The 27,691-nt window shown below is 42.4% G+C and overlaps 1 protein-coding gene across 3 annotated transcripts in view; it reads left to right on the forward strand.

The window, feature by feature from the left end:
- WNT8B (Wnt family member 8B) overlaps nt 1–27,691 on the forward strand; it is a 47,381-nt gene that overhangs the window by 8,956 nt on the left and 10,734 nt on the right. For 2 of the 3 annotated variants that reach the window (XM_053313192.1, XM_053313191.1), the window contains exons 2-4: nt 10,020–10,053; nt 24,805–24,943; nt 26,555–26,734. In XM_053313192.1, coding sequence (XP_053169167.1) covers nt 10,020–10,053; nt 24,805–24,943; nt 26,555–26,734 — 353 coding nt within the window. The remainder of the gene's footprint in view (nt 1–10,019; nt 10,054–24,804; nt 24,944–26,554; nt 26,735–27,691) is intronic. The other variant, XM_053313193.1, reaches the window with a different exon arrangement.

Below are 27,691 nucleotides of genomic sequence, written 5' to 3' on the forward strand. Positions count from 1 at the left end.
ATATTAAATATATATTATTATATTATATTATATTATATTATATTATATTATATTATATTATATTATATTATATTATTCAAGAAAAACCATTTATATTTCCTAAATCTTTCCATTATAAATGTTCCTTTCACTTACAAAAGTTTAATTTTTATAGTAGTTTTAAATTGTTTTTATTGTTTTGTACACTATCTCGAGGTCATGTGATGAATATATATTTTGTTTGTTTATTTGTTTGCTTGCTTGTTTATTTTTACATTTCTATCCCACTCTTCCTCCAAGGAGCCCAGAGTATTATACATGCTTACATTTATCCTCACAACACAGTGAGATTAGATGGTCAGATATTCACCGTATCTTTCTATGCAAGAGGCTCTTGAACTTATCAAGTAATAGCAATTTTAACAAAAGCATCACAATAAGTGACACATTTGGAAGCCTGTGCTACCTTTCTTACCTCATCAATAGGGATGTGCATGAAATGGAAATTGCATTTTGTTTTGAGATCAAAACAAAACACAGATGGCCAAAATGTTTAGTCGAAACAGAGGTTGAACCGGTTGTTTCAACTAAAGAAAACTCAAAAGGTTTTGAGTGTTTTGGTCATAAGGAACAATGGGGAAACTTGAAATACCCCATTATCCTCCATGGGTAGCTCCTATGGACACCAAAGTGGGTTGTGTGGTAGGGCATGATGGTTACTACATACCACCCAAACTCACAAAAGAAATAGACAAGCAGGTTATTTTAAACCATTTTTAACCTTTCCTCAAAACCCCAATATGAGCCTATGGGGTTGGGTGGGGTTGGGGGCAGGTTAAAAATGTGTTAAAAATCACCCATGCCTATTTTTTGTGGGTTGTATGGTAGGATCCTATGGGGGTTTGGGGGAAAGATTAAAAATAAATTAAAATTAGATTAAAGATTAAAAACTGCCCACTTGCCCATTTCTTTTTTGTGTTCGGTGGTAGGCAGCACTCATGATGCCCTACCACAATACCCACTTTGGTGTCCATGGGAGCTACCCATGGGGAACAATGGAGTCTTTTGAGTTTCCCAATTGTTCCCTATGGCCTGAACAGTTTGCACTCACAAAGTGCACTGCATACAAGTTTTGCATTGCAAATGGAAATGCAAATTTTGCAACCCTGCCTTCAAAAACACTGCTGAAGCACGCAGCAAAAGGGAATCTGACCCTCTCAATAGAGAACACACATTTCAAACAGGCCAAAAATGGCCAAAAAAGAATCACTGACCCCGAATCCACTGCCAGCCACAGTGCCCATGCTGCAGTAACATAATTGGCACAAGTTGCTCTCTCTCACAGAATTATGATCTATTATTATTATTAATATTAATAATATTAATATTAATATTAATATTAATATTTATAGACCGCCTGATATGTGTATCTCTAGGCAGTGTACACAATTTAAAACACAACCAATATAAAATAGAGAAACAATTTCACAGAATACAAAAATTAAAACAATTTCATGGGATAAAAACAACTGGTGGGCTCAGGTGCAGAGCATCTGTGCCTCTAGTTGGGCCCAGCTGTCCCCCCCGCCTCATGCCAGCATGCCTGGATTTCTGGCTGGCCGACCGGCCGCTCCCCCCCACTGCCGCCCCACCGCCCTTGGCCAGGCCATCCCACTGCTGCCGGCTAGACTAGGCTGGCCCGCCACCGCTTCCTCCAATGCAGCCTCCAAGGGCCAGGTTATCCTGCTGCCTCCTCCTCCCGGCCAGCAGGGCTTTGCCTGCCGTCCACCCAACTCTTCTGCCAGCGGGGCTTTGCCCGCCAGCCCTCTGTCTCCTGGCCGCTGCCATTATTTTTCTCCTCTTCAATGCTGGAACTCTTGCGTGCTCTAGAGCATCTGCGCACTAGTACTTGATTGCTCCCCTCACCCACTGCCACAGCCCCCCTCACCTCAGAAATCTCTGCACCCTCACCTGAGCTGCACTCCTGGTCCTCCTCCTCCATCCAATTGCTTCCATCCCCCTCACCCCTCTTGGTCGTGGCTGCAGCATTGCTGCTGCCTATTGGCCAAGCTGCAGCCCCAGAGACATCCCCACCCTCACCCAAGCCACACTCCTGCTCCTCCCCACAGGAGCAGCAGCAGTGGTTGACCAGGCTGTTCCTCGCTGCTGCCACTACCATGGCCGCTCATTCCCCTCAGGCTGCTGACAGAACATCTTCTGACCAGTAACAGCTGCATTCAAAATGACCTTAACCATTACAGGCTCCTCTTCCTTATCTGCATGTGGAATCCCCACTGCCCAATCACCATGGTGCTTCTGCTCTCACAGGCTCCTTCTCCCTATCTGCATATGGAATCCCCACTGCTCAATCAGGTGCTTCAGCAGGGGTGTGGCTTGCCACGTACCCATGCACCCCCCTGGTCCGTCTACAGAAATTAATAATATAGAGAGATTAAACAGTTTAAAATTAATTTCAATTAAAAGCCTGAGAAAACAAAGGAAGTAGCCAAGCCTACTCAGAAAATCAGACATGCCTGAGTCATCTAATATAATCAAAGTCCTCTGTACGGAATAGCGGATTTAAACCCAGCCTTCGTCTCAAGGTAAGCCCACGTGGGGGAAAGAAAAATGCTGCATCATTCCCTCCATGTTTGCTCAACCAAGGTTGTTCCTTTAAAACTTAAAACTGTTGCTTTGGTAATCGCTGCCACCACACCCAAATTATTACAGTGATTGCCCCCCCACACTGGATTTGGATGAATGTCCAGGGAACTCTCCTCCTCATTTACCAATTGAAAAATACAAAAAATCCTCCATGTGCAGCTTCCACGTGGTGAGAGAACGAAGTATAATAATTTGTGCTATTGCTTCTATAACTACGGCTGTGTGTTTTTGGTCTCATAGCACTGGGAAAGGTCCAGGTGGTCTCTCTCTTTTACCTGAATATAGATGCTTGGTGTCTTCCATTGGGAGCCTGTGGTTGTCCTGTTTTGGAGCAACAAACTAATGTTTGGCAGTTGGTTACCTGACAGAATCTGAAAACTCTTTAAAATAAAATTAACAGTTTATCCTCAAAGTGAAAATTCCCACACAGAGATTAATTGATTTCACAATTAATTAAAATATGGTCCTCCATGTCTCTGGTAAACTTGAATTATAACACACCAGCTTTATCTCCATTCTCAGGCAAAGACTACTGGGGAAGAAGGCAACACACAGATTCAAGTTTACCACACAGACACAAGGGGCTGCATTAATGAATGAATGAATTTCCACACAGCAAATCTGTGTGGAAATTGCCCCTAAAAACTCAGTTTAAAAAAAAAGAGTTTTCAATTTCTGTCAATTCATCATTGTCAGAATGGTGCAAATTTTTGATAAAACCAGCTTAAAGGTATTTTTAATTACCAGTATCCACTGTATTTGTGTTTCCTAAACAATGATGAAAGTGTTACTTAATTACAAGCTCATGATGAGGATAGAATCCTAACTGAAAAAGTACAAGACAAAGTGGGCTAATTCAGACATCACACAGAACCACAGTTAAAGCCTGGTTCTGAGCGATGTGCCCAAGCCTCAAGAGTGCATGCTCCCCCTGCCCTGCCCACAGAAACCTCTGAAAAAGTTGACTTCTGATCGATACGAACCCAAAGTGTGAAATAGCTAGGTTTATTTAACACAATTTGGTTTGAATAAACCAAGATTGGTCAGTCTGGATGTTAGGGGAGTGAACAAATCAGAACTCGTGGTTTGGTTCGAATCTGAATAGAATTTGAACCTAACTGCATGCTGCCGGACCGGTTTTGGTCGAACCAACTGACCAGTCCATTTGACCAAACCGGTTTGGCAGTTCAGCTATACTTGTAAAGGAGAATCCATTGAGGATTCCCCTTTACAAGTAAAGGGGTGGGGAAATCTACTAAGGGTTGGCCGGGGGGTGGGATGGCAAGAAAAGTAATTTAAAGTGTTTACTGGCCAACATGGCTGCCAGTGCCACCACTCCCCCCCCCCCGCACTCCAGCACTGCCCAAGTACATGGTAATCCATGTTTAGCAAGCTCCCCACACGTTGGTGGCTATGGCACAGTTGCGGCCTCCGTGAATGCCCAGAGGCCAACATGGCCTCTGTGCATTTGCGGAGGCTGCAACCATGCTGCCACTATTCGGGCAGCTTACCAAACACTGATCTCCATGTGCTTGGGTAACACCGAGTGGGGTGGGGAGAGTGGTGGCACCCACAGCTACGCCAGCCAGTAAGCACTTTAGATTACTTACTCACAACCCGGCCCCCACCCCCACCCTCCCTTCAGTGTCGAACTGGTTTGCCTCAAACTGGTCTGGTTCAATTGAACCCGGCCCAGCTTGCAATTGAGCTGCCAAACTGGGCCAGTTTGAGACAAACTGGTTCAACATCAAATAGTTTGTGCACACCCCTACTGGATGTCATGAGTGAACTTGGTTTGAACCTAAATCAGAAGTAGAATTCCTGGGAATGGGGGTGCGTAGGGAAGTTGCTCACCAGCAGCTGCCTGACAAGCTTGACTGCTGGCCATATGCCTGCATATTTATTTATTTATTGTTTGATGTATATACCATTTTTCATTAAAATAATCTCAAAGTGGCAAGTGCCTGCTGCACTTGGTACTTCATTCATGTGCTGTTGTGGTTGGGGGCCTGGGGCTGATGTGCTTTCTCCATTTTGCTCCAAACAGAGAAAGAATGTACTCAGCTGAACTCCCAAAGGTGCATGGTGGAGTGAGCCTCTGGCAGCCCCCGGAAGTGCTTGAGGCCACGCCTGCCAGGGAGGCTCACACAGGCAGGGTAGGAAAGAGCGCACACCTTTTTGTCTTGCACGGATATCGTTTGAACCAGGCTTTAATTGTGGTCTCATGGGATGTCTGAAGCAATAGTGAAATCTGAGATATTAGCCTGGGGGGAAATGATAGAAAAAGAAGCTTGTGGATGAGGCAGAGTTCTCTTTGGATGTCACAGATAGTTATGTTCTTGCTTCTTATTATTTGCACTTCTCACATGTGCTTTCACTGTTTTATGGTGAAGACTCAAAGATGAATAGGTTTTATTTTTATTTATTTTATTTTTTACATTTTATATCCCGCTCTTCCTCCAAGGAGCCCAGAGCGGTGTACTACATACTTAGGTTTTCTCCTCACAACAACCCTGTGAAGTAGGTTAGGCTGAGAGAGAAGTGATTGGCCCAGAGTCACCCAGCTAGTCTCATGGCTGAATGGGGATTTGAACTCAGGTCTCCCCAGTCCTAGTCCAGCACTCTAACCACTACACCATGCTGGCTCACTCAAGGTATATTTTCCATAGCTGTAGAAATAGTTCGATTTACAGGAGTAACATCATCTGGCTCTTATTCAGCTCTAGTCATACATATTGAACTCAGCTAGTGGCCCTGAATGGAGATGTGCCCCCCCCTTTTTACTAAAAAGCTACAGATAGCACGTATTTTGTTACCAGCTTGCTGCATTAGAAAAAGATACTCACCAAGTCTTGAGACCAATACTGTTGGGTGATGATTATTAATCTATATCGTGTTCAAAGTGATTTAACTTTGAACACTCAAAGTACTATAAAACACTCTACAGTGTTTTATATAAAACACTCTTGAACACTCAAAGTACTATAAAACATTCTGCAGTATTTTATATTAAAACACTATATAGTGTTTTAGAATATACAAAGTTTTTTAACTTTGAACACTCAAAGGCCTGTAGACACAATTGCTTCTAAGTCCCCCTCCTAACATGGTTCTGAATTATTCCCTTGGTGGGGGCTGAAGCAGAAAGGCAGGCAGTTGAAGAGCAGGTGGAGAAAGATTCAACTCAAATCTGACATATTACAGCACAGAGCACTTATGAAGATCTATGCTCAGGCAATATGTGCAGCAAAGAAGCAGTTCTTTTCTGTGTGCATTTTATCCAGAAGCTCATGTCCAGCAGAGTTGTCTAGAGTTGAGAGGAGACTAGTATGTGCCCCTCCTCCCTTGAATTAGAATTTAGAACCATCTGGGACTCACTGTGACACCTTTATTGATTGATTCCATGGTTGTTGCAGTCTATTAAGGAGGTGTCCAGCAACTCCTCTTCTATGGTTAGGTTGGATCAGTTTCAGTTTGTGACGCCCGAGGATGTGGACAAGCTGCTTGGAGAAGTTCACCTTACCACCTGTTTTCTTGACTCTTGCCCTACATGGCTCATAAAATCTAGCAGGGAAATTATTGGAAAGGTCTTGTTAGTATCACTGATGCCTCTCTGTGGGAGGGCAGGATGCCTCCTTGTCTCAAGGAGGCAATTGTTTGACCACTTTTGAATAAACCTGCATTGGATCCCTCAGAGCTAGGCATTTATAGGCCTGCCTCCAGTCTTCCATGGTTGGGCAAGGTGATTGAAAGGGTGGTGGCTTCTCAACAGTCAGTCTTGGAAGAAGATTATCTGGACCCATTGCAAATTGGCTTTCGGGCAGGCTGTGGGGTGGAGACTGCCTGGGTTAGCCTGATGGATTATATCCAATTGGGAATTGATGGGGAAGTGTGACTGTTGGTCCTCTTGAATCTCTGGTGGCTTTAAATGCCATCCACCATGATATCTTCTGGACTGCCTGAGGATGTTGGGGGTAAGAGTGGTTCCACCTCTCAGGCAGATGGTGTCACTTGGAGATTGTTTTACTCTTCAAAGTGAGAGCTTTAATATGGAGTTCTACAGGGCTCCATTCTATCTCCACAGCTTTTAAACATATACATAAAACCGCTGGGAGAGATAATCAGGATGGTACTGGGTGCTATCAATATGCTGATGATACCCAGATCTATTTCTCCATATCAACTTCATCAGGAAATGGCTTTAGCTCTCTAAATGCCTGCTAGGAATTGCTAATAGGCTGGATGAGGGAGAACAAACTGAAGTTGAATCCAAACAAGACGGAGGTACCTGTTATGGGAGGTCAAAACTTAAGAAGTGTTTAGATCTGCCTGTTCTGGGTAGGCTTACACACTCCTACCCCACAAGATCAGGTATGTAGCTTGGGAGTACTTCTGGACCCAAACCTCTCCCTGATATCTCAGGCTGAGGCCAGGATTGCTTTTTATCAGCTTTGGCTGATACACCAGCTATGCCAATTTCTTCAGATAAATGACCTTAAAATAATGGAGGGGCATATGCCGGTAACATCCAGGCTTCACTACTGCAATGTGCTCTACGCTGGGCTGCCTTTGTACGTAGTTTGGAAACTGGAGTTAGTATAGAATGCAGCAGCCAGGTTGGTTTCTGGGGCTGCCCGTAGAGGCCACATTACTCCTATTTTAAAATAACTACACTGGCTGGCAATTAGTTTCCAGGCAAAATACAAAGTGCTGGTTATTACCTATAAAGCCCTGAATGGCTTGGGCCAAGGGTATATAAGAGATTGGGGCGATTCTCACGATCAACAAAAATCGGGCTAGAGAGCCTAGCCCGATTTTTGTTGGCCGTAAGAACCACCGGGCTTGCAGCCGAGCCCAGTGGTTCCTGAGCGGGTAACTCGCTCGAGAACCCCTCCTAAAAAGCAGGTTTGCGGAGCGAGCGCTCCAGCAAACCTGCTTTTTAGGCTCGTGAGTAGCCGCGGCGCGGCTTTGTGCCGCGCCTACTCATTAGTAGACCCCTGGCCGGGGGGTCTCCCCAATATGCCCTGTGCACTTGCGCAGGGCATACTGGGGCTTGTGGGGGCCATGCAGCCCCTGCTCTCCACAGCCCCTGCTCTCCCCACCCCCCGCCAGCTCCTTCACAGCTCGCTCTCCTGCAGTTTTTACAAAAGCCGGTCTCACAGATCGTGAGATCCACCTCAGTGCCATCTTCTTCATGAACCCCACAGCCTATTAAGATAATCAGGGGAGGTCTGATTGTGTTTACCACCAGCTCGGTAGGTGAAAATCGGGCTTCCTCTGGAGTTGCCCTGAGGTTCTGGAACACACTCCCAAATGAAATCAGAATGTCCTCAACTCTGGTTGTTTTTAAACGACTTTTGAAAACACACCTGTTTCATCAGGCTTTTGGTTTAGGGTAATTTTAATCCGTTTTATATTAATTTTAGGCTTTAGTTGCTGTTTGTGCAAATTGTAAACTGCCCTGAGATTTTTCATAGGGTGATATAGAAATATGAATATGAATACAGATACTACAAATTCAAGTTGATGGAATCTGATTGATGAGGGAAGAAGAAGTGGTCCAGGATATGAAAAGTCTTCTCCTTTTCCTTCTCCTTCTTCTGGATATGTGCTAAAGGCTTGGTGGCTCAGGTGGTGGGCTTTGGAAGCCAGGGCTGCCCATTTAGCTCAGGTATGAGCATGGCTATGTGTGAATGCCACCACAGTAATCAAGAAGCCACCCCACTGATAAGCTGACATGTCAATAACCCCGCGTACTCCCTTAACCCACCAAACTCAGTATTTCATCCAAATTCTCACTAGGTCTGAAATGTTGATACAAATTTGAAAATTGTAAGATGAGCCCAAAGTTGAAATTCTTGAATTCCAGCAGGCAAACCAAATTTTAATGTTTCTGTTGGTGACTTTTGTATATATATCTGCTTTTAAGGGAGTTGGGGTAAAAGATAAAGTGTGCAGTCAAGTCGATTTTGACTCCTGGCACCCACAGAGCCCTGTGGTTTTCTTTTGGTAGAATACAAGAGGGGTTTACCATTGCCTCCTCCCATACAGTATGAGATTATGCCTTTTAGCATCTTCCTGTATCGCTGCTGGTACCAGCGGGGATTCGAACTGGCAACCTTGTGCTTGTTAGTCAAGCATTTCCCTGCTGTGCCACTTAAGGTGAATTTTAAGGGAGTAGCATGAAATTATTCGTTCTATCATCCCATTTTTAAAAATCTCAATAGATTAGTTATATTAATTGTATTTTGTTGATTAATCAATGGATTAAATTAGCATTCTCATAACAAAACAAAACAAAAGACAATAATTCTGAAATAAGAAGCATCCTTTGCTTTTAGATGATTATACATGCGTGTGTTGTAGCAGGCATAAGATAGTGCTTGCAATCTGCATTTTTTTTTAATAAGGACTGGTATTAAAGAAAATTAATTTGCTGCCCACTTAATTGGAGGCATGGTTTTAAGTGATGAAAAGTGTTTAATTGATTACTAACAGATTCATAATTAATTGTGGTAGCTCTGAAAATTACAGAGCAGACCAAAGGAGCCTTATCTGATACTCTCTTGCCTGCCCACACTGACAGGATGGTGTACCATTTTCCTGTTGAGTTTATTGCATTAATGAACTGCTCTTCTAGTGGAGAATGTTTTCTCATCTTTAATTTAGGTAGTGGTTCTCACAGATAACTGCCGCTTTGTGTTTTGTCCATGGCAAATAAGCTCCCCTATCTGTTCAAATGAGGCCTGCAAAAATGAGGTCTTTCTGACACATGCCCTTCTCAGATCTTCATGCATATTTCTGTGCATGAGGAAGTATTCAAGCTACAATTAAAAAGCTGTTTTTGATAACACAATCATTTCAAAGGCGAAAGGCGAAAAGGAGTGGTTTTGGAGGGGGCATTTACTTTCACTGTTTTTAACTGTTTTGTGTTTTATTTTGTTATATCTATGAAATTGGAAGTCTGCTGGCATAGGGTCTGTTTGGTGGTGTCTGGCTCTCTGAACAACACTTAATCTTTTAGCTGTTCAACATATATTATTATTAGTTTTCTAATTTCAGCTCCATGAATGTCTGTCTTTCTGTCTTTCTCAAATCCAAGCTGACATTTTGTATCAAATGCCAATATCTGACCATATGTAACAATATTTAATCAGGCAATAAATTAAGGTAGAGACTGGTGAGTCCTGATTAATCTTCAGCTGTGGCCAGTGATACAATCAGCAAAAACTGGCATGTGTGACTGAAACATGGAAGAGACATTTCTGAGGACTGGGTAGAGTGAGAGTGAGTGGTGGGTGGACAGGGTTGGTGCCAAGGAATTCCAGGCATTCTGTCCGCTTCTCTCCATTGATGAATTCTTCTCTCCCTTCCAGGTCAGTGAATAATTTCCTGATGACTGGTCCCAAGGTAAGTGGATTTCCTTTGATCTGTATTTCTGATTCTATAAGCCCAGACCAACTCGGTCTGGTCTGCTTTCGACCTTCCAGTATGCTAAGCTTGGACAGGCTTCCTACACTCTCTTGTGGACTCTCTTGTACTTTGTTATTATTTATTATTTATTTAGTGCATTTATATACTGCCCTATACAAAAGATCCCTGGGTGGTTCACAATATAAAAACTGTTAAAATGTTTACATAATTAAAACAATTTTAAAAACAATAAAAACTCTAAAAACTGAAACTTTAAATCTGTAAACTAAAAGCCAAACTAAACAGGTATGTTTTTAGTTCCTTCTTAAAAACCTTCAGAGAAGAGGAAACTCTTATTTCATTAGGGAGTTCAAAAGTCCCGGGGCAACTCTAGAAAAGGCCTAGTTTTGAGTCGCCACCAAGCTGGTGGTAACCACAACCGGCCCTCCCCAGATGATCTTGAGAGGCGGTAGGGTTGACAAAGAAGAAGGCTTTCTCTTAAATACCTCAGATGCAAGCCATTAAGGGCTATATAGGTAACTAGCTGATCTGGCACAGAGCATCTGTGCCCCTAGTTCTCCCTGTCTCTCCCTTCCATCTTCATTCTGTCTTCAGCCCCATTCCATTCTCCCCGCCTTCAGCCCCAGTCCATTCTCCCCCTTCCCTTCAGCCCCAGTCCGTTCTTCCCCTCCCAGTCTGCCTTCTCTTACCACCCTCTGGCGGCGCTTTCCGCTTTCCCTCCCCGCCCGCCGGTAGCCAGCTGTCCTGGCTACCGCTTTCCCTCACCACCTGCCAGCCAGCCAGCCAGAGAGCCTGACCACCGCTTTCCCTCCCTGTCGGCTGGCTGGGCAACTATCTGCCCATCCCCACTGCTATCTGGCAGCTGCTCGTGAACTCTCGCGAGAGCTGTCATGCATGAGATTAGCGACAGGTATGCCTGAGAGAGAGAGAAAGAGAGAGAGATGACCAGCACTTTGTATTTGGCCTGGAAACTTATTGGCAGCCAGTGTAGTTCTTTCAAACTGGGTATAATATGATCTCTTTGGGCAGCCCCGGAAACCAACCTGGCTGCTCCATTCTGTACTAACTGCAGTTTCCAAACTACGTACAAAGGCAGCCCAATGTAGAGAACATTGCAGTAGTCAAGCCTGGATGTTAACAGCATGTTTTAAGGTCATTTATCTCCAGAAATGGCTGTTTGTTCAGTTTGTTCTCCCTCATCCAGCTCATTACTGCCTCCAGGCAGGTATTTAGGGAAATTAGGCCATTTCCTGATGAAGTTGACATGGAGAAATAGATTTGGGTGTCATCAGCATACTGATAACACCCTGCACCAAATCCCCTGATCTCTCCCAGAGGTTTCATGTAGATGTTAAAAAGCACTGGAGGCAGTATGAAGCCTTGTGAGCCACAGTTTCCATGCGACACCATATGGTACCTACCTGAGAGGTAGGAGTGGAACCACTGCAGAGCTACTCCTAACCCCTTTAGGCATCCCAGAAGGATACCATGGCCAATGGTATTGAAAGCTGCTGAGAGATCCAAAAGGATCAGAGTAATGAACTGCCTTTAAAAGAAGATTGGCTGATAAAAATTTTGGAATATGCGGACATGGCAAAACTTACAATATTGATAAGAGACCAAAATTTAGAATATTTTAAAGAAGATTGGAAACCATTCTTGTTGTATCTAAAGAACTATTTTCCTACTATTGACTTTACAACAGGGTTTGAAATTTAGTAATAATTGCAGGTGGGGTAGATTAAAATTGTGTTTGTAAAGTTTAAATTTATGTTTTGAATTATTATTATAGCAAGGGTTAATTCTATAGTTGATGTTTCACGAGGAGGTGTGAGCGGGAAGTCCATATTTGTTTATTTGTTGTGAATGTTAATGTTATTATTGTTAAAATTAATAAAAATTTAATTTAGGGGGAAAAAGAGAGAGATCCAAAAGGATCAACACACTCCCCCTGTCAATTCCTAATTGGAGATCATTCAACAGGCCAACTAAGGCCATCTCAACTCCATAGCTTGCCCGAAAGCCAGTTGGAAATGGGTCCAAATAATCCGCTTCCTCCAAGAGAGCCTGGAGCTGAGACGCCATCACCCTCTCAATCACCTTGCCCAACCATGGGAGGTTAGAAACAGGCCTGTAATTAGCTAACTCCAAGGGATCCAGTGCAGGTTTCTTCAAAAGTGGTCTAATAATAGCCTCCTTAAGACAAGGAGGCATCCTACCCTCCTTCAGAGAAGCATTTATAGTATTTACCAGATCCTCTCTGATAATATGAATATCAGATGAGATAATCTAAAATCAAATCAAATTTGTATACAAATCAAATTAATAATAATAATAATAATAATAATAATAATAATAATAATAATAATAAGCCAAGTTGGGCAAAGGTCAAGAGAACAGGTTATAGGGTGCACAGTCCGAAGCAGCTTGTCCACTTCCTCAGGAGTCACAAACTGAAAATGATCCAATCTAATCCCATAAGAGGAGTTGCTTGACACCTCTAAAGTATCCTCTGCTAACTGAGCAAAGAGGCATCTTTTTAAAGTGGTGGTTCTCTTTATTTATCAGGGGAGAGCAACTTGCCCTATCCAACCCCAGCACAGCATCCCTCTAGTGGCTGTTGCTGGTGTCAACTTTATATTTCTTTTTAGATTGTGAGCCCTTTGGGGACAGGGAACCATCTTATTTATGTATTATCTATTTTTATATGTAAAGTGCTTTGAGAACTTTGGTTGAAAGGCGGTATATAAATATCTGTCGTAGTAGTAGTAGTAGTAGTAGTAGTAGTAGTAGTAGTTGTTGTTGTTGTTGTTGTAGACGACGATGACTCTGCAGTAACCGTGGAATCCAGCTCAGCCTGAATGTGAGAAATTTTATCTGCAAAAAAGTTGTTAAAAATGTCATAGCGAGTAACCGATGGTTCCAAGTTTAAATTCAAGGGTGAAGGGGTACATACCCTCACAATCCTAGGCAACTCAGTTGGATGTGAGTTTGTGGAAGCAATGCAGACAGAAAAGAACTGCTTCTTCGCCGCCCATACTGCCTGAGCATAAATCTTCAAATGTGCTCTGTGTTGTACCTGATCAGACGCCGAGTCTTCCTCCACTTGTGTTCTAGTCGTCTACCTTGCCGCTTCAGCTCCTGTAACTCATCCGAATACGACGGGGCCATCTTTAAAGCAGGTTGGAGAGGACGCTTAGGAGCAATTGTGTCTACTGCTCTAGTGAGTTCATTATTTCATGTTTGCACCACAGCGTCAACAGAATCACTAGCAGGGCCAACCCTAAACCCTTCCAAGGCTTCTTGGAATCCTATTGGATGCAATAACCTCCTCAGGTGGACCAAGTCCTTCACCCCTGCAGAGGTGGGCCAGGGCTGTAACTTCTACCTTCTACCTTATGGTGATCCAGCCATAATAATGGGGAGGTGACAGGAGCACCCACGGAACACCACCCTGATCAGAGCAAAAGACTGAATCGAGTGTGTGACCAGCATCATGTGTCAGTCCAGAGACCAATTGGGATAGGCCCACAGTCGTCATGGCCACTATGAACTTTTGAGCTGCTCCCGACAACCCAGTCTCAAAATGAACATTGAAGTTCCCCAACAACAACAACCTGGGCCACTCCAATGCCAACTCAGCAACCAAGTCCATCAGCTAAATTAGGGACTCCACTGGGCAGCAGAGTGAACAGCAGTCTAAACCGCCCTGAGCCAGTTTTGGAAGGGCGGTATAGAAATCAAATTATTATTATTATTATTATTATTATTATTAACAATAACAACAACAACAACCCCCAGTGAGGCACTGCCTTGGCGTGGTTGTGGGGCTTGCATGCTCTGAGGAAGGTGAGAGCTATGCCAGAGGTCCAACCATACTGGACAGGTCTCACCAGAGGAGCCAGACAAAGAGTGCCTCTCCCATCAACAATATGGTGAGACGTAACTTTAACAAATCTATACCGGAGCGGTTGTCGCCCGGGTCAACAAGGACCACGCCAGGTGCTGGAGTCCCTGGGCATCTGGTAGCAAGTGGGCTACAGGACTCAGGCTCTTCAGTTGATCAACCAGGGCTAGAGACAGCAGGGTTACTGGAAGAAACATCGCTTAACCGGAAAAAAATATACAAAAAATGCGAACAAGGAAATAATGATCTGCTATTATAAGTCTTGTCCAACTAGAAGAGGTTATTTAAAAAGAACGTACCAAATTTGGAAAGAGAAGCATCCAGATACAGAAATAACGGAACAAAGGCTAGCAGACCAGAGAAGATGCATAATAAGAAATAAAGTATCCACAGAAGTTGAGCTGGAGGAATTGCAAAGAGCAACACAGGCTCAAGATATGGAAGAAGAATTACCACCAACTGAAGAAGTTGCTCAGGTGCAGGTGGAGGAGGCGTTGGAAATAAGGAGGCATTGGAAACAGGATGCCACTGTTGCTGAACTGTTTCAAAATCAAAACCAGGCAACCTCTCCTTTGCCTTCACCTCAAAAACCTGAATGCCGTTTAAAAGAACAGCAACAAGAACTAAAGCAAAAAATAACTGAGCACATGAACCAAACAACCACCAGGGTTCGACTTCCAGCTCTAAAAACAGTTGCCAAAAAACAACTTGCTCAAGTATTAAAAGATGTCAATGCTGCACTTGCAGAAATAACAACCAATAATTTGCAAGAAACAAACCAACTAACGTACAGTGCAGCAACAATAACAACACAAGAGCTCGGATATAAGATCAGTGGACCTGTAAAAAAAGAAAGTAATATATCACCTAAATGGAAGATTAGATTAGAAAATAAAATCGCCAGGCTTAGATCGGATGCTAGTAAATTGAAAGATATGAAGACAAGAAGCTGAAGAATGAAAACACCAAACAGTATCTGATCCAAAAATACCACCTAGATTCAAGGAAAATTAGAGAAGTCCTGGAAATAATAAAGCAGCAAATAACAGCAGTGTCAAAGAAGATTAGCAGATACGAAGTCAGAATTACACAACACAGGCAGAATCTCCAATTCCAGTCGAATCAGAGACGTTTCTACCAAAGCATAGAAGGAGAAACTGCAAGAAACCTAGAAACACCAAATAAAGAAGAAACAGTGCAATTCTGGGGGAAACAATGGGACAATCCAATAGATTATAATAAAAAAGCAGGCTGGGTAAAAGAGGTCAAAAAATGTAACCAACAAATGCAAGATCTAATAATAACACCAGAATTAATAAGTGAAAGAGCAAAGAAAATTAAAAATTGGACTGCACCAGGCAATGATGAACTGCATGGCTTTTGGCTTAAACACCTAACAAGCCTCCATAAACAACTACCAAAACAGTTCAATCACATTTTGCAAGGTGGTGATATTGAACAATGGCTAACAACTGAGAAAACTCATCTCATAATGAAAGACCCAGCAAAAGGTGCAGTTCCAAGTAATTATAGACCAATAACCTGCCTGCCAACCATGTTCAAATTATTAACTGGAATAAAAGCAGATGAAGTGATGCAACACTTATTAACTAATAAGCAGCTTCCAGTTGAACAGAAAGGAAATTGCCCGAACACCAGAGGCACAAAAGACCAGCTGCTGATTGACAAAATGATTTTAGAAAATTGTAAGAGAAGAAAAACAAATCTAAGTGTTGCATGGATTGACTACAAGAAGGCCTTCGACCCATTGCCTCACACATGGATACTCAACTGTTTAGAAACAACTGGTGTCAGCAAAAACATTCAGATATTTATTTAAAAAGCAATGAGCATGTGGAGTACACAGTTAACAATCAGTGGCGAGACACTTGGACAGGTTAGCATTAGAAGAGGTATTTTCCAAGGGGACTCACTATCCCCTCTGTTGTTTGTAATCGCCATGACTTCACTTTCACAAATACTAAACAGAACAGGCCTCAGATACCAAACATCTAAAATATCAAGTCAAATCAACCATCTGCTGTACATGGACGATCTGAAGTTGTATGGAAAGTCCCAGTCAGAAATCGAATCACTGCTAAACACTGTCCGTATATTCAGTAGCAATATAGCAATGGAGTTTGGACTAGACATGTGTGCTGCATTAATAATGAACAGAGGGAAAATAACAAAAACAGAAGGCACAGAACTGCCCAATGGAAGCAAGATCAAGAACCTGGAAGAGAAAAAACATTACAAATTCTTGGGCATTCTCCAGGCTGATAACATTGCACACACTGAAGTTAAAAGAAAAATTGGAAGTGAATACATCAGGAGAGTTAGAAAAATCCTCAAGTCCAAACTCAATGGCGGGAACACCATACAAGCCATAAACACCTGGGCTATACCTGTTATCAGATACACTGCAGGAATAATAGACTGGACCCCGGCAGAGCTAGAGACGCTAGATCGTAAGACCAGGAAAATAATGACCATCAATCATGCTCTGCACCCCGCAGTGATGTATATAGGCTATACCTTCCTTGCAGCTCAGGTGGAAGAGGAATGCTGCAAGTCCATCAAACAGAGAAAAGAGGCCTTGAAGAATATATCAAGGACAGTGAAGAAGATGAACTTAAAATGGTCAATAACGAGAAACTATTCAACACCAATGAAACAAAGCAGGCCTACAAGAAAGAACAAGTCAAGAACCAAGCAGAAAAATGGAAAAATAAGCCACTGCATGATCAATATTTGCACAATATATGTGGAAAATCAGACATCACCAAGACCTGGCAATGGCTTAAGAAACAGAGGGTTCAATACTGGCTGCACAAGAACAGGCACTAAGAACAAATGCAATAAGAGCAAAAGTTGAAAGATCAACAACAAACAGCAAGTGCCGCCTTTGTAAAGAAGCAGATGAAACAGTGGACCACCTAATCAGCTGTTGTAAAAAGATTGCACAGACTGACTACAAACAAAGGCATGACAAGGTAGCAGGGATGGTACATTGGAACATCTGCAAAAAATACAAGCTACCTGTAGCCAAAAATTGGTGGGACCATAAAATTGAAAAAGTTGTAGAAAATGAAGATGTAAAAATATTATGGGACTTCCGACTACAAACAGACAAACATCTGCCACACAATACACCAGATATAACTGTAGTCGAGAAGAAAGAAAAACAAGCGAAAATAATCGACATAGCAATACCAGGGGATAGCAGAATAGAAGACAAAGAAATAGAAAAAATCACCAAATACAAAGATCTACAAATTGAAATTGAAAGGCTGTGGCAGAAAAAGACCAAAATAATCCCTGGTGCCCTAGGCGCAATTCCAAAAGACCTTGAAGAGCACCTCAACACCATAGGGGCCACAGAAATCACCAGCAGCCAATTACAAAAAGCAACTTTACTGGGAACAGCCTATATTCTGCAACTATATCTATAATAACAGCAACATAAGAACATAAGAACAGCCCTGCTGGATCAGGCCCACGGCCCATCTAGTCCAGCATCCTGTTTCACACAGTGGCCCACCAGATGCCGCTGGAAGCCACAGACAGGAGTTGAGGGCATGCCCTCTCTCCTGCCATTACTCCCCTGCAACTGGTACTCAGAGGCACCCTGCCCTTGAGGCTGGAGGTGGCCCACAGCCCTCTGACTAGTAGCCATTGATAGACCTCTCCTCCATGAAGTCATCCAAACCCCTCTTAAAGCCATCCAGGCTGTTGGCTGTCACCACATCCTGTGGCAGAGAGTTCCACAAGTGGATCATGCGTTGTGTGAAAAAGTACTTCCGTTTGTTCGTCCTAGACCTCCTGGCAATCAATTTCATGGAGTGACCCCTGGTTCTAGTCTTGTGTGAGAGGGAAAAGAATCTCTCTCTCTCCACTTTCTCCATGCCATGCATGATTTTATAGACCTCTATCATGTCTCCCCGCAGACGTCTTTTTTCTAAACTAAAAAGCCCCAGGTGTTGTAGTCTTGCCTCATAAGAAAGGTGCTCTAGGCCCCTGATCATCTTGGTTGCCCTCTTCTGTACCTTCTCCAGTTCAACAATGTCCTTTTTAAGATGTGGTGACCAGAATTGTACGCAGTACTCCAAGTGTGGTCACACCATAGTTTTGTATAAGGGCATTATAATGTTAGCCGTTTTATTTTCAATCCCCTTTCTAATGATCCCTAGCATGGAATTGGCCTTTTTCACCGCTGCCGCACATTGAGTCGACACTTTCAACGAGCTGTCAACCACAACCCCAAGATCCCTCTCCTGGTCCGTCACTGACAGCTCGGATCCCATCAGCGTATACTTGAAGTTGGGGTTTTTTTTGTCCCAATGTGCATCACTTTACACTTGCTAACATTGAACCGCATTTGCCATTTTGTTGTTGATAATAAAATTCAGCCATCCCGGGTCCTTGGGAAGGACTCGATGTCTGGATAAAACAAACCAGTCAATAACACCGTCTGACTGTGTAAATAAATAAATAAATAAATAAATAATATAAGAATACCATCTTCCTTACTAGGATCCCTATCAGGGATTTGGCCTATGTTTAATGTGTATACCTAAGTCTAGGGACCAGGGATAATTTGGGACTTCTGTTGGTGCACCGTTCACTCTGCTTCACAGGGTTGTTGTGAGGAGGAACTTAAGTATGTAGTACACTGCTTTGGGCTCCTTGGAGGAAGAGCAGGATATAAAATGTAATAAATAAATAAACAGCAAGTGCTAGTCTGCGGCATATTTCTTGACTGCTGGATCCTTTACTGTTGATGGTCGATCCTAAAAGGCAGAAACTACCCACCACTTCAATGTCTTCATTATAAATTCTGAGGCTGTTTGCTGTACCTGTTGTCATTAGTTTAGTCTTCTTTACATTTAGTCGTAGTCCCATTTTTTTTCACTCTGCTCCTTGACGTTCATTACTAGGGCTTGCAGATCATCCACATTCTCAGCTATCAGAGTGGTGTCATCAGAGTAGCACAGGTTATTGAAGTTTCTTCCTCCAACTTTAAAACCAAACTCATCTTCTTCCAAACCAGCTTCTCTCAGTATATGTTCAGCATATAAATTGAATAAATAAGGAGAAATTATACAGCCTTGTCTTGCTCCTTTGCCAATCTGGGACCAGTCTGTTTCTCCATGTTCCATCTGGACTGTGGCTTCCTGTCCTGTATATAGGTTTTTCAGGAGAACAATGAGATGTTCTGGGATGCCCATTTTCCTAAGGATATTCCATAACTTGACATGGTTGACGCAATTTTAAGGCTTTTCTGTAGTCAATAAAACACATATTGAACTTCTTTTTGGTATTCTTTGGCTTTGTCAATTATCAAGCATTCATCAGCAAGAATGTATCTTGTTCCTTGGACTTTTCTGAAACCAGCTTGAACATCTGGCATTTCCCTTTCCAAGTAGGGCTCTAATCTGCATTGAATGATACTGAGCATTATTTTGCTAGCGTGTGAAATTAAGGATACTGTGTGATGGTTTGTGTAATCTGTTAAATCTCCTTTCTTTGGTATGGGTATGTAGACTGACCTCTTCCAATCTGTTGGCCACTGTGTTGTTCTCCAAATTTACTGGCATAGTTTGGTTAGAGCCTTTACCAATTATTTTTCTGTTGCCTGCCATATTTCTGTAGCTGTTCCATCAGTTCCTGCAACCTTCTGACTTGGTAATGACCGGAGTGCTGATCTAACTTCATCTTCCCATACTAGAGGTTCTTGCTAGTATAGAATATCTTCTAGAGTATCTTGGATGATGACATCCCTGCTGTACAGATTTTCAGTATACTCCCTCCATCTCTGATCTTCTGTGAATCCGTTACTATCTGTCCTTTGGCATCCCTTAACTTACCAATTTGAGATTGGAAGTTCCTTCTGAGTTCAGAAATCTTTTGGAAAACTTTCCTTGTTTTTCTGTGTCTATTTCCATCCTCAAGGTCTTTACAGATGTCATTGTAGTACTGCTTCTTGTCTGCTCTAGTCTTATGTAATGTTTTTTTGTTGTATAGTCTGATCTACGATCGTAAAAATGTTATCTGAAAGCTGTCTCTTCTAACAGCTTTCTGAAGTTCCCTATAACATTCTTTCCTGAGGTCTTTATCTTTCTTGACTTTGGCTTCTCTCCTCTTCTTGGCAATTTCCACTGTGTGTTCTGACATCCATTTTGCTTTCTTCTGTTTCTTGCTCTTTAGCAGTCTCTTTTCACATCCATCCTTAACAACTTCTTTGATTTCATTCCACAGTTCCTCTGGTTCCCTATCAATGAGGTTCAGAACTTCAAAGTGGTTCCTGATGTTCTCCCTGAAAATGGTGGGTATATTCTCAAGATCATATCATGAAAACTGGATAGCTTTGTTTTTCCACTTTAGCTTGACTTGGAACTTGCTCATTAGCAGTTTGTGATCTGTTCCACAATTGGCCTCTGGCACGTCTTTGCTGTTATAACTGAGCTCTTCCATCTTCTTGCACCAATTATGTAATCAATTTGATTTCTGAGTATTCCATCTGGTGATGTCCATGTGTATAGGCGCTGCTTCGGTTGTTTGAAGAATCTGTTAGCAATGAAGAGACCATTGGGTTGGCAGCAATTAATAAGTCGTTCTCCTGTTTCATTTTTGTTTCCCAGACCATACAATCTGACTGTGTTTTCCTCCTTACCATTTTCAACTTTGGCATTCCGGTCTCCAACCACCACCAGCACATCTTGTTTGCATGTTCTGTCAATTTAAGACTGAACTTGAGCATGAAACTCATCAACTTCCTCTTCTTCTGCATCAGTCATTGGGGCATAGACTTGAAAAACTGTCATGTTAAAGGGCTGACCACGAAATCTAATTAATATTAGTTAGTCACTGACAGCACTGTACACAAATACTGTCATTCCTATATCCTTCCTATGAAAGCAACACCATTCCTTCTTTGTTTTTCGTGTCCTGAGTAGTAAACGGTATGATTTTCTGACTGAAAGTGTCCAATACCAGTCCATTTTAATTCGCTGATGCCCAAGATGTCAATCTGTAGTCGATTCATTTCATCTTTCACTGTGTTGAGCTTTTCCATATTCATGCTTCTTACATTCCATGTTCCCATTGTAATTCTGTCTTTGCAGCTTCAGATTTTCTTTTCCTGCATGGCAACATCAGCTGCTAGATGTCCAAAAGGCTTTAGCATAACGGCATCATAAACACCATCAGTACTCTGCTCCTCCTCAGTAGTATGTTGAGGGGCCCATCATCCGGCACTATATCGACAATCATTCTATCTTGTCTCTCCATGTGGTTTTCTTGGTAAAATATAGGAGTGGTTTAACATTGCCTTCTCCCGCACAGTATGAAATGATGCCTTTGTCATTGTCACTAAAGAGACTGTCCACCTATAGTACCTTCCTATATCGCTGCTGTCCAATATATGTGCCTGCTTGCTTAGCTGGGCAGCTGGGATGACCTTCGCGCCTTGTGTGACCCTACTAGAAGTATACTTCACTCAATCCCTCCCAGGAACGCCCCACCACCACCACCATGAGGCAGCATAGCAGGACTTGGGGGGGGGCACATCCTGGGGGGGGGCAAATCCTGGGATGGGGTGGTCACCGCTGGTCTGCACTGTGCCGGGTGGCCGAGTGTAATTATGATCTGTGCCGGGTGCTTTAGAGACAGAGGAGGATTGGGAAAAGAAATATGTGGGATGGGGATACATTAAGTTGCGTGTTGAAATTTATTTTATTTTATTAATTTATTTTACATTTATATTCTGCTCTTCCTCCGAGGAGCCCAGAGTGGTGTAGGTTAGGCTGAGAGAAATAGGTTAGGCTGAGAGAAATGTGACTGGCCCAGAGTCACCCAGCTAATATCATGGCTGAATGGGGATTTGAACTCAGGTCTCCCCAGTCCTAGTCCAGCACTCTAACCACTACACCGCACTGGCTCTCTATGTTTCTGCTAATGTTTCTGCTAATGCATATTTGCATAGATATACCTGCTTTATATTCTTACATTCTTGTGAGTTCAGTTACTGTGAATGCACACAAGAACCCACATGTTAAAAATACTGTGTGGAGAAGAAACTGATCAGCCATCATCTATCAGTTATTTAGTTATAAGGTATCCTCCAAGACAAGGATTTAGGCTAGGTGACTAATGAGATCCCTTTTAGCTTTATTATTTTACAGCATTTTCTGATGTAACTTTTTGTTCTGTGAAAGAAGATCTGTGGAGGAATATTTTTTTAAAATCCCTTTTAAATTGGAATTAAAAAAATAAAACTGAATTTTGAATTCAGTCCATGAAAAGTTTTTTCATTTAAAATAGCATTTAAATTAAAATGTTAACATTTTAAATGAAAACAAGTTTTGCCTTACAGGCAAAAATGTATCATAATTTTTTATCACACTAAATCTTTTAGTCTTTAAAGTGTCATGATGTAGTTGCTACGAAGAACACAGTTACCCTTCTGGAAGACTTAACAGTCATTCCTCCAAAGATATTCTTCCATACAGGAAAATATTGTATTGGAATTGGCCCTCTGAAGTTTAAAAAAAAAAAAAAAAAAGTAAGAGAAAGGAGGAAAGGAAGCTTGGAGAGAGACCACACACGGATGGGTAGACCATTAAATAAAGTCTACATAAAAGTCTAGGTCTACTTGACAAGTTGGGGGAGAGGGGAGGAGGTGGATTAAGAAGCTGAGAAAAGTGGAAGGTCAAAAAGTTACACAAATGCAGTCTGAGTGGCTCTGAAATTCTCTCTGGTGTGGGGTCTGGGCTGGCTGCATTTTCTGTCCACATGGCATGCAAGTAGGCGTGGGGTAGGAACAAAATGACAAAGACAATATTAAAATAGTGAAAAACAAGAAAATGTTTACTGGAATAAAATCTTCAATAATAACAATAACAACAAACCACAACAACAACAAACCACCACCACAACAACAATAAACCCAGTACAGGAATAAACAGGGAGCATTCAGTTAAGGAAGAGTACAATTAAAACCATTGAACAAACAAGCTTGCTAACCTTCTAAACTAAGGCTGGCTCCAGTAGGCCCAGCTCCCTCACTGCCAATTCCCCAGCAACTTCAGCCCAATCCAACTCAGCTAGTCTTCCAGACTGTCAGCTCTTATCACTTTTTCTCTGCTCTTCTCCTTCTCTCTCTTTTTAGTAACTTCTCCCCCCCCACCCCCAACACCCCCAAAAAAGGTGTACCCAAGCCAGTCAGGATGATTCCTACCTCAGGCAACCAGAACCTTCTGTTTCTACCTGGAAACAACCAACCAGATCATTTAGATACATTCCTTCAAAAAAACCCCACAACAAAACAACTTCTTACCTCAGATTTAGTTGTCATTCAGAGACTGCAACCTTTTAACCCCTGAAGACCTTGACAGAACTCAGAGGGAACATAGAACAAACCTATCTGTCTGTCTTGTCTGTCTGTCTATCTATCTATCTATCATTATAAAACATAAAAGGAAGGAGCCATGATAGCCATGTAACGAAAACAGATTTATTTTTTTTAAGCCAGGATCCTCTCTGTGTCCTTCAAGTTTCTGCAAGGCAAGGTCTAGCACTTAGAACAAAGAGCTCATAAAGAGTCATGGCAGCAAGAAGGAGCTACCTCCCTCCATCCCCAGTGGAAGGGCCATGTAGAAGGCTCAGAGCGGCAAACACCTGGAAAAAGAAGCGGTGGTTGCTAAGAGGAAACTCCCCACCTCTCCCAACCTGGCTTGTATCTCTTGGTGATGGATACAGTGGCAGGGGAGAAGTGCATCTTGCAAGGGATGTGCTCTTGGGAAACCCAGCAATGGAAAGTGTAATGAACCTAACAAAAGCTTCCTGGAGTCCATGACTTAGGAGATTGTGCTTTAACTTTTTAAAATGGCACTACTATATTAGAGGCATTAGTGTGATTTGGGGTAGAAGCTGCTACCCCAAATCACACTTGGCATGATGGCAACCAGCTAGGCCTAGTGGGGTCTGCGCTATATTCTGCCAGTCACTATAGTGGAGAACTACATAGATTTCCCAAAGTGGAGAACTACATAGTGTGGGAAGGAAATCCTCTGTAGGAAATATCCTTTAGCTTGGTAGTAAAAAAATAAGAGAATAAGATCAGCGGGATAACATTGTGCTTGATTGGTTTACAGCACCATGAACCTGGCTGAAAATAAAATTTGCAGGCCTCTGCCACATAGGAATACAAGTCTGTAGGGGATGGGGATCCGAACAGATGTGGCTTTAAGGGCCCAGTATGTTGCTATGGTAATAAAATCTGGGGTTGGCTAGAGGACAGAAAGGACGGGCAGAAAATCACCCTGTATATTTTACTGACCAACCTAAGCCACAAGATGGGTTAATAGTTACGTGCATAGATGGCTTTTTCAAAGGATTAGATAAAGCTATGGGGGAACGAAGTCTACTGTGCACAATAACTAAATAGGACCTTTATATTCAGAGGCAGGATGCTGCTGATTATGGGGAAAACAAAAGGGGATGGATGTCATTTGCATGCCCTGCCCGTGAGACTCTAGAACATCTTGATCTGAAGGGCCTTGGTCTAACCCTAACCCTGAGCCATTTTTGGAAGGGTGGTATAGAAATCGAATAAATATATAAAATAATAAATAAATAATCTTGCAAGGCAATTATTTTGCTCTGGTTTTCCTATGGCAGACAAAAAGCAATCTCCTAAAGGCCAAAGGTGGTGGTGGGGAGACAGGTTTAGTAATTTAGGTTTAGTAATTTAGTAATTTTCCATTGTCTTTCTTTCTGGAAGCTCCTCCTTTGTCCTTACTCTCGTCTCCTTGCAGGCATACCTCATCTATTCCAGCAGTGTTGCAGCCGGTGCACAGAGCGGTATTGAAGAATGCAAGTTCCAGTTTGCTTGGGATCGCTGGAACTGTCCAGAGAGAGCTTTGCAGCTCTCCAGCCATGGAGGCCTCCGCAGTGGTAAGGAAAGGACAGGCCATAAGAGTTTTACAGAAAATACTAACTTGTTATATACTATGCTATTACAATGCTGGAATCCAGCTAAACAAAGAATCTAACTCTGATAGGACCAGAGTTCAAATCCCCATTCAGCCAGGATACTTGCTGGGTGACTCTGGGCCAGTCACTTCTCTCTCAGCCTAACCTACTTCACAGGGTTGTTGTGAGGAGAAACTTAAGTATGTAGTACACCGCTCTGGGCTCCTTGGAGGAAGAGCGGGATATAAATGTAAAAACAAACAAACAAACAAATAAATAAATAAATAACCTGGCAGTTCTTTCATATTTCCAACCAGGGGCGTAACTATAATAGGGCAAGGGGAGACAGTTGTCTGGGGGCCCACTGCCTTGGGGGCCCCCTCAGAGGGAAGTCACATGACTGACTCCCCCAGCTGTGCACCCACCCAGGCTTCCTTGAGTTGTATTCATCCTCTGAAATTGAGTGTTAAGACCTGGAGCTACCAGAACAGCATGTCTTCCTCTAGTACCATTAAATGACTTGCATCATCCACCATTTACAAAACCTTTTTAAAAATAATTTAGGATGATGTTCTATTGTGGCACATAGGAGATAGATAGATATAGATATAGATATAGATATAGATATAGATATAGATATAGATATAGATATAGATATAGATATAGATATAGATATATTTGCTATGCTTTTTGTTACCACAATTCAACCTCATTTAAGATTTCTTTACTTCATGAGCTGAGCTTCAGTGAGCGGGGGGGCATTTTAAAATCTTGTCTCTGGGCCCACTCCAAACTTGCTACGCCCCTGTCTCCAACATGTGTCTTTTTAAAAATGCCGTCGTGTTCCTATGGTCTCACAGCCACAACCATAATAAACATAGTTAAATTCCTCAACATGTGAGGTGTGTCTGTGAGAGAGAAATCTCACTTTGCTAGTCCATTCAAACTTATTCTTCGCACCAGCAGGTTTCTTGCCTGCTGTATCCTTGTGGCAAGAACAAAAATTAAATAGGCCTTTTGCTGCTAGCCCTCTGCTCAGCCTGCAGCTGCTGGTGGCTGTTTTTGTGTGTGCATATGTGTGTGTTTTTAAAAAGATTCATTTGGAAAAACAGTTACATATATACATTGATCATTTATTTGGGGGCCTGCATAACTTATTAATGGTGGTCTGCTATTTCTGCTCGTGGAGCAGAACCCATGTTGGGACAAGATGGCAGCAGAGAGGTCCACAAGCTCACTCAGTGCCTTGCCTGCTAGAGTCATTGTATCAGATAATTGAAGTATTAGTGGGAGTCAGTTCTCTTGTTTGTAACTATTACAAGCCATTAACAGTTTGATCCCAGACAATAAAAGATAACAAATAAATAATGGGATCTTTTCATTTTATTGAGCTGAGCGTTATCTACCTTTCTGTTCTGTCAGATGAAGAGTCTTGATTTGGACATCTTGTGGGAAAACATTTCTAAGCTAAATGTTGCTCTTCGATGTATGTTTGGCTTCCAAATCAATCAAAGGTGCTCCAAATCACAAGGGCTGCTGTTGCATCCTGTCCTGCAATTTCTTTAGTTATTTACTTGTATCTTTGCTTGACAGCAAACCGAGAAACCGCTTTTGTCCATGCTATCAGCTCTGCGGGTGTCATGTACACACTGACCCGCAACTGCAGCCTTGGGGACTTTGACAATTGTGGCTGTGACGACTCCCGTAATGGACAGCTTGGTAAGGAGCACCCTCAGCAACTCTCTCTCCATTCTCCAGGATGGAGGTACACAGGTGATGTTTTTCTGTTTGCCTGGCCTCCCTACAGCCCAGAAAAATAAGCATTTGGAGTGGCTCTTGCAACCATGTTTAGCAAAGGCATCAAAACTGAAAATCCAGCCATGGTTTTCAGATGCCCAACTCCGCATCTTCACTTTGGATTCACACCCCCACACATGCTATGACAAGTCAGTGTTCTGAAAGGAGTGGAGTTTTTTTCAAAAGTATGCACAGCAGCAAGGTGCTTTAAGAATGTGTTCATTTGTACATATTTTTCCTGGAATAATGAGATCTGAGCCTCTTCATATGACACTTTCTGTATTAACTGGGCCAGTTCAAGTTATTTTGCTGCCCTTAACAAAAACCAATTGAGCCCCGCCTGGGTCGGATTATGACATGCTGAGGCCCTAAGGTATGCCAAGCTTAAAAAGTCTCATAGCATTACAAAACAGGTTGTGTCACTTACCCTCCCTTGCCACACTGCTCACAGTTACAGCAGCATTTGTCTGAAGAGGTGGACGCTGCTTGTGACCGTGATGGCGGGCATTGACCTAAACTGGGCTTTGGTCTTATAATTTTTTTGATATAACTTACAATTATTTCTGCACAGATTTATAAACTCAATTTAATAGATATTGTATAGCCATACAAAAGTATATTTTGCTCTTATCAGAACAATATCTGTTTTAGAGCCTCCCCCCACCCCCCGATTCTCCTTTATTTTTCAACTAATTACATAGAAATTTAGTCATTTTTAGTATGAAGAAGGTCCAAAGCTGTAGGTCCTAAGCTGTAGTTTGCTTTGCTTGTGCCTAAATCTGGCACTGCTGCCCCCATTGTTTTCATCTTGCTGTATCAGGAAATTCATCATTAAAGGATTTTCCCTGACTGTTATATATTTTCTTTATGCCATACAAGTGAATGGAACAATGGAAAGAGATTCCACTCCATTTGCTTGTATGGAATGAGGCA

Source organism: Hemicordylus capensis, chromosome 3 (assembly GCF_027244095.1).
Source record: "Hemicordylus capensis ecotype Gifberg chromosome 3, rHemCap1.1.pri, whole genome shotgun sequence".
In the NCBI taxonomy this organism is placed as follows: Eukaryota; Metazoa; Chordata; class Lepidosauria; order Squamata; family Cordylidae; genus Hemicordylus; species Hemicordylus capensis.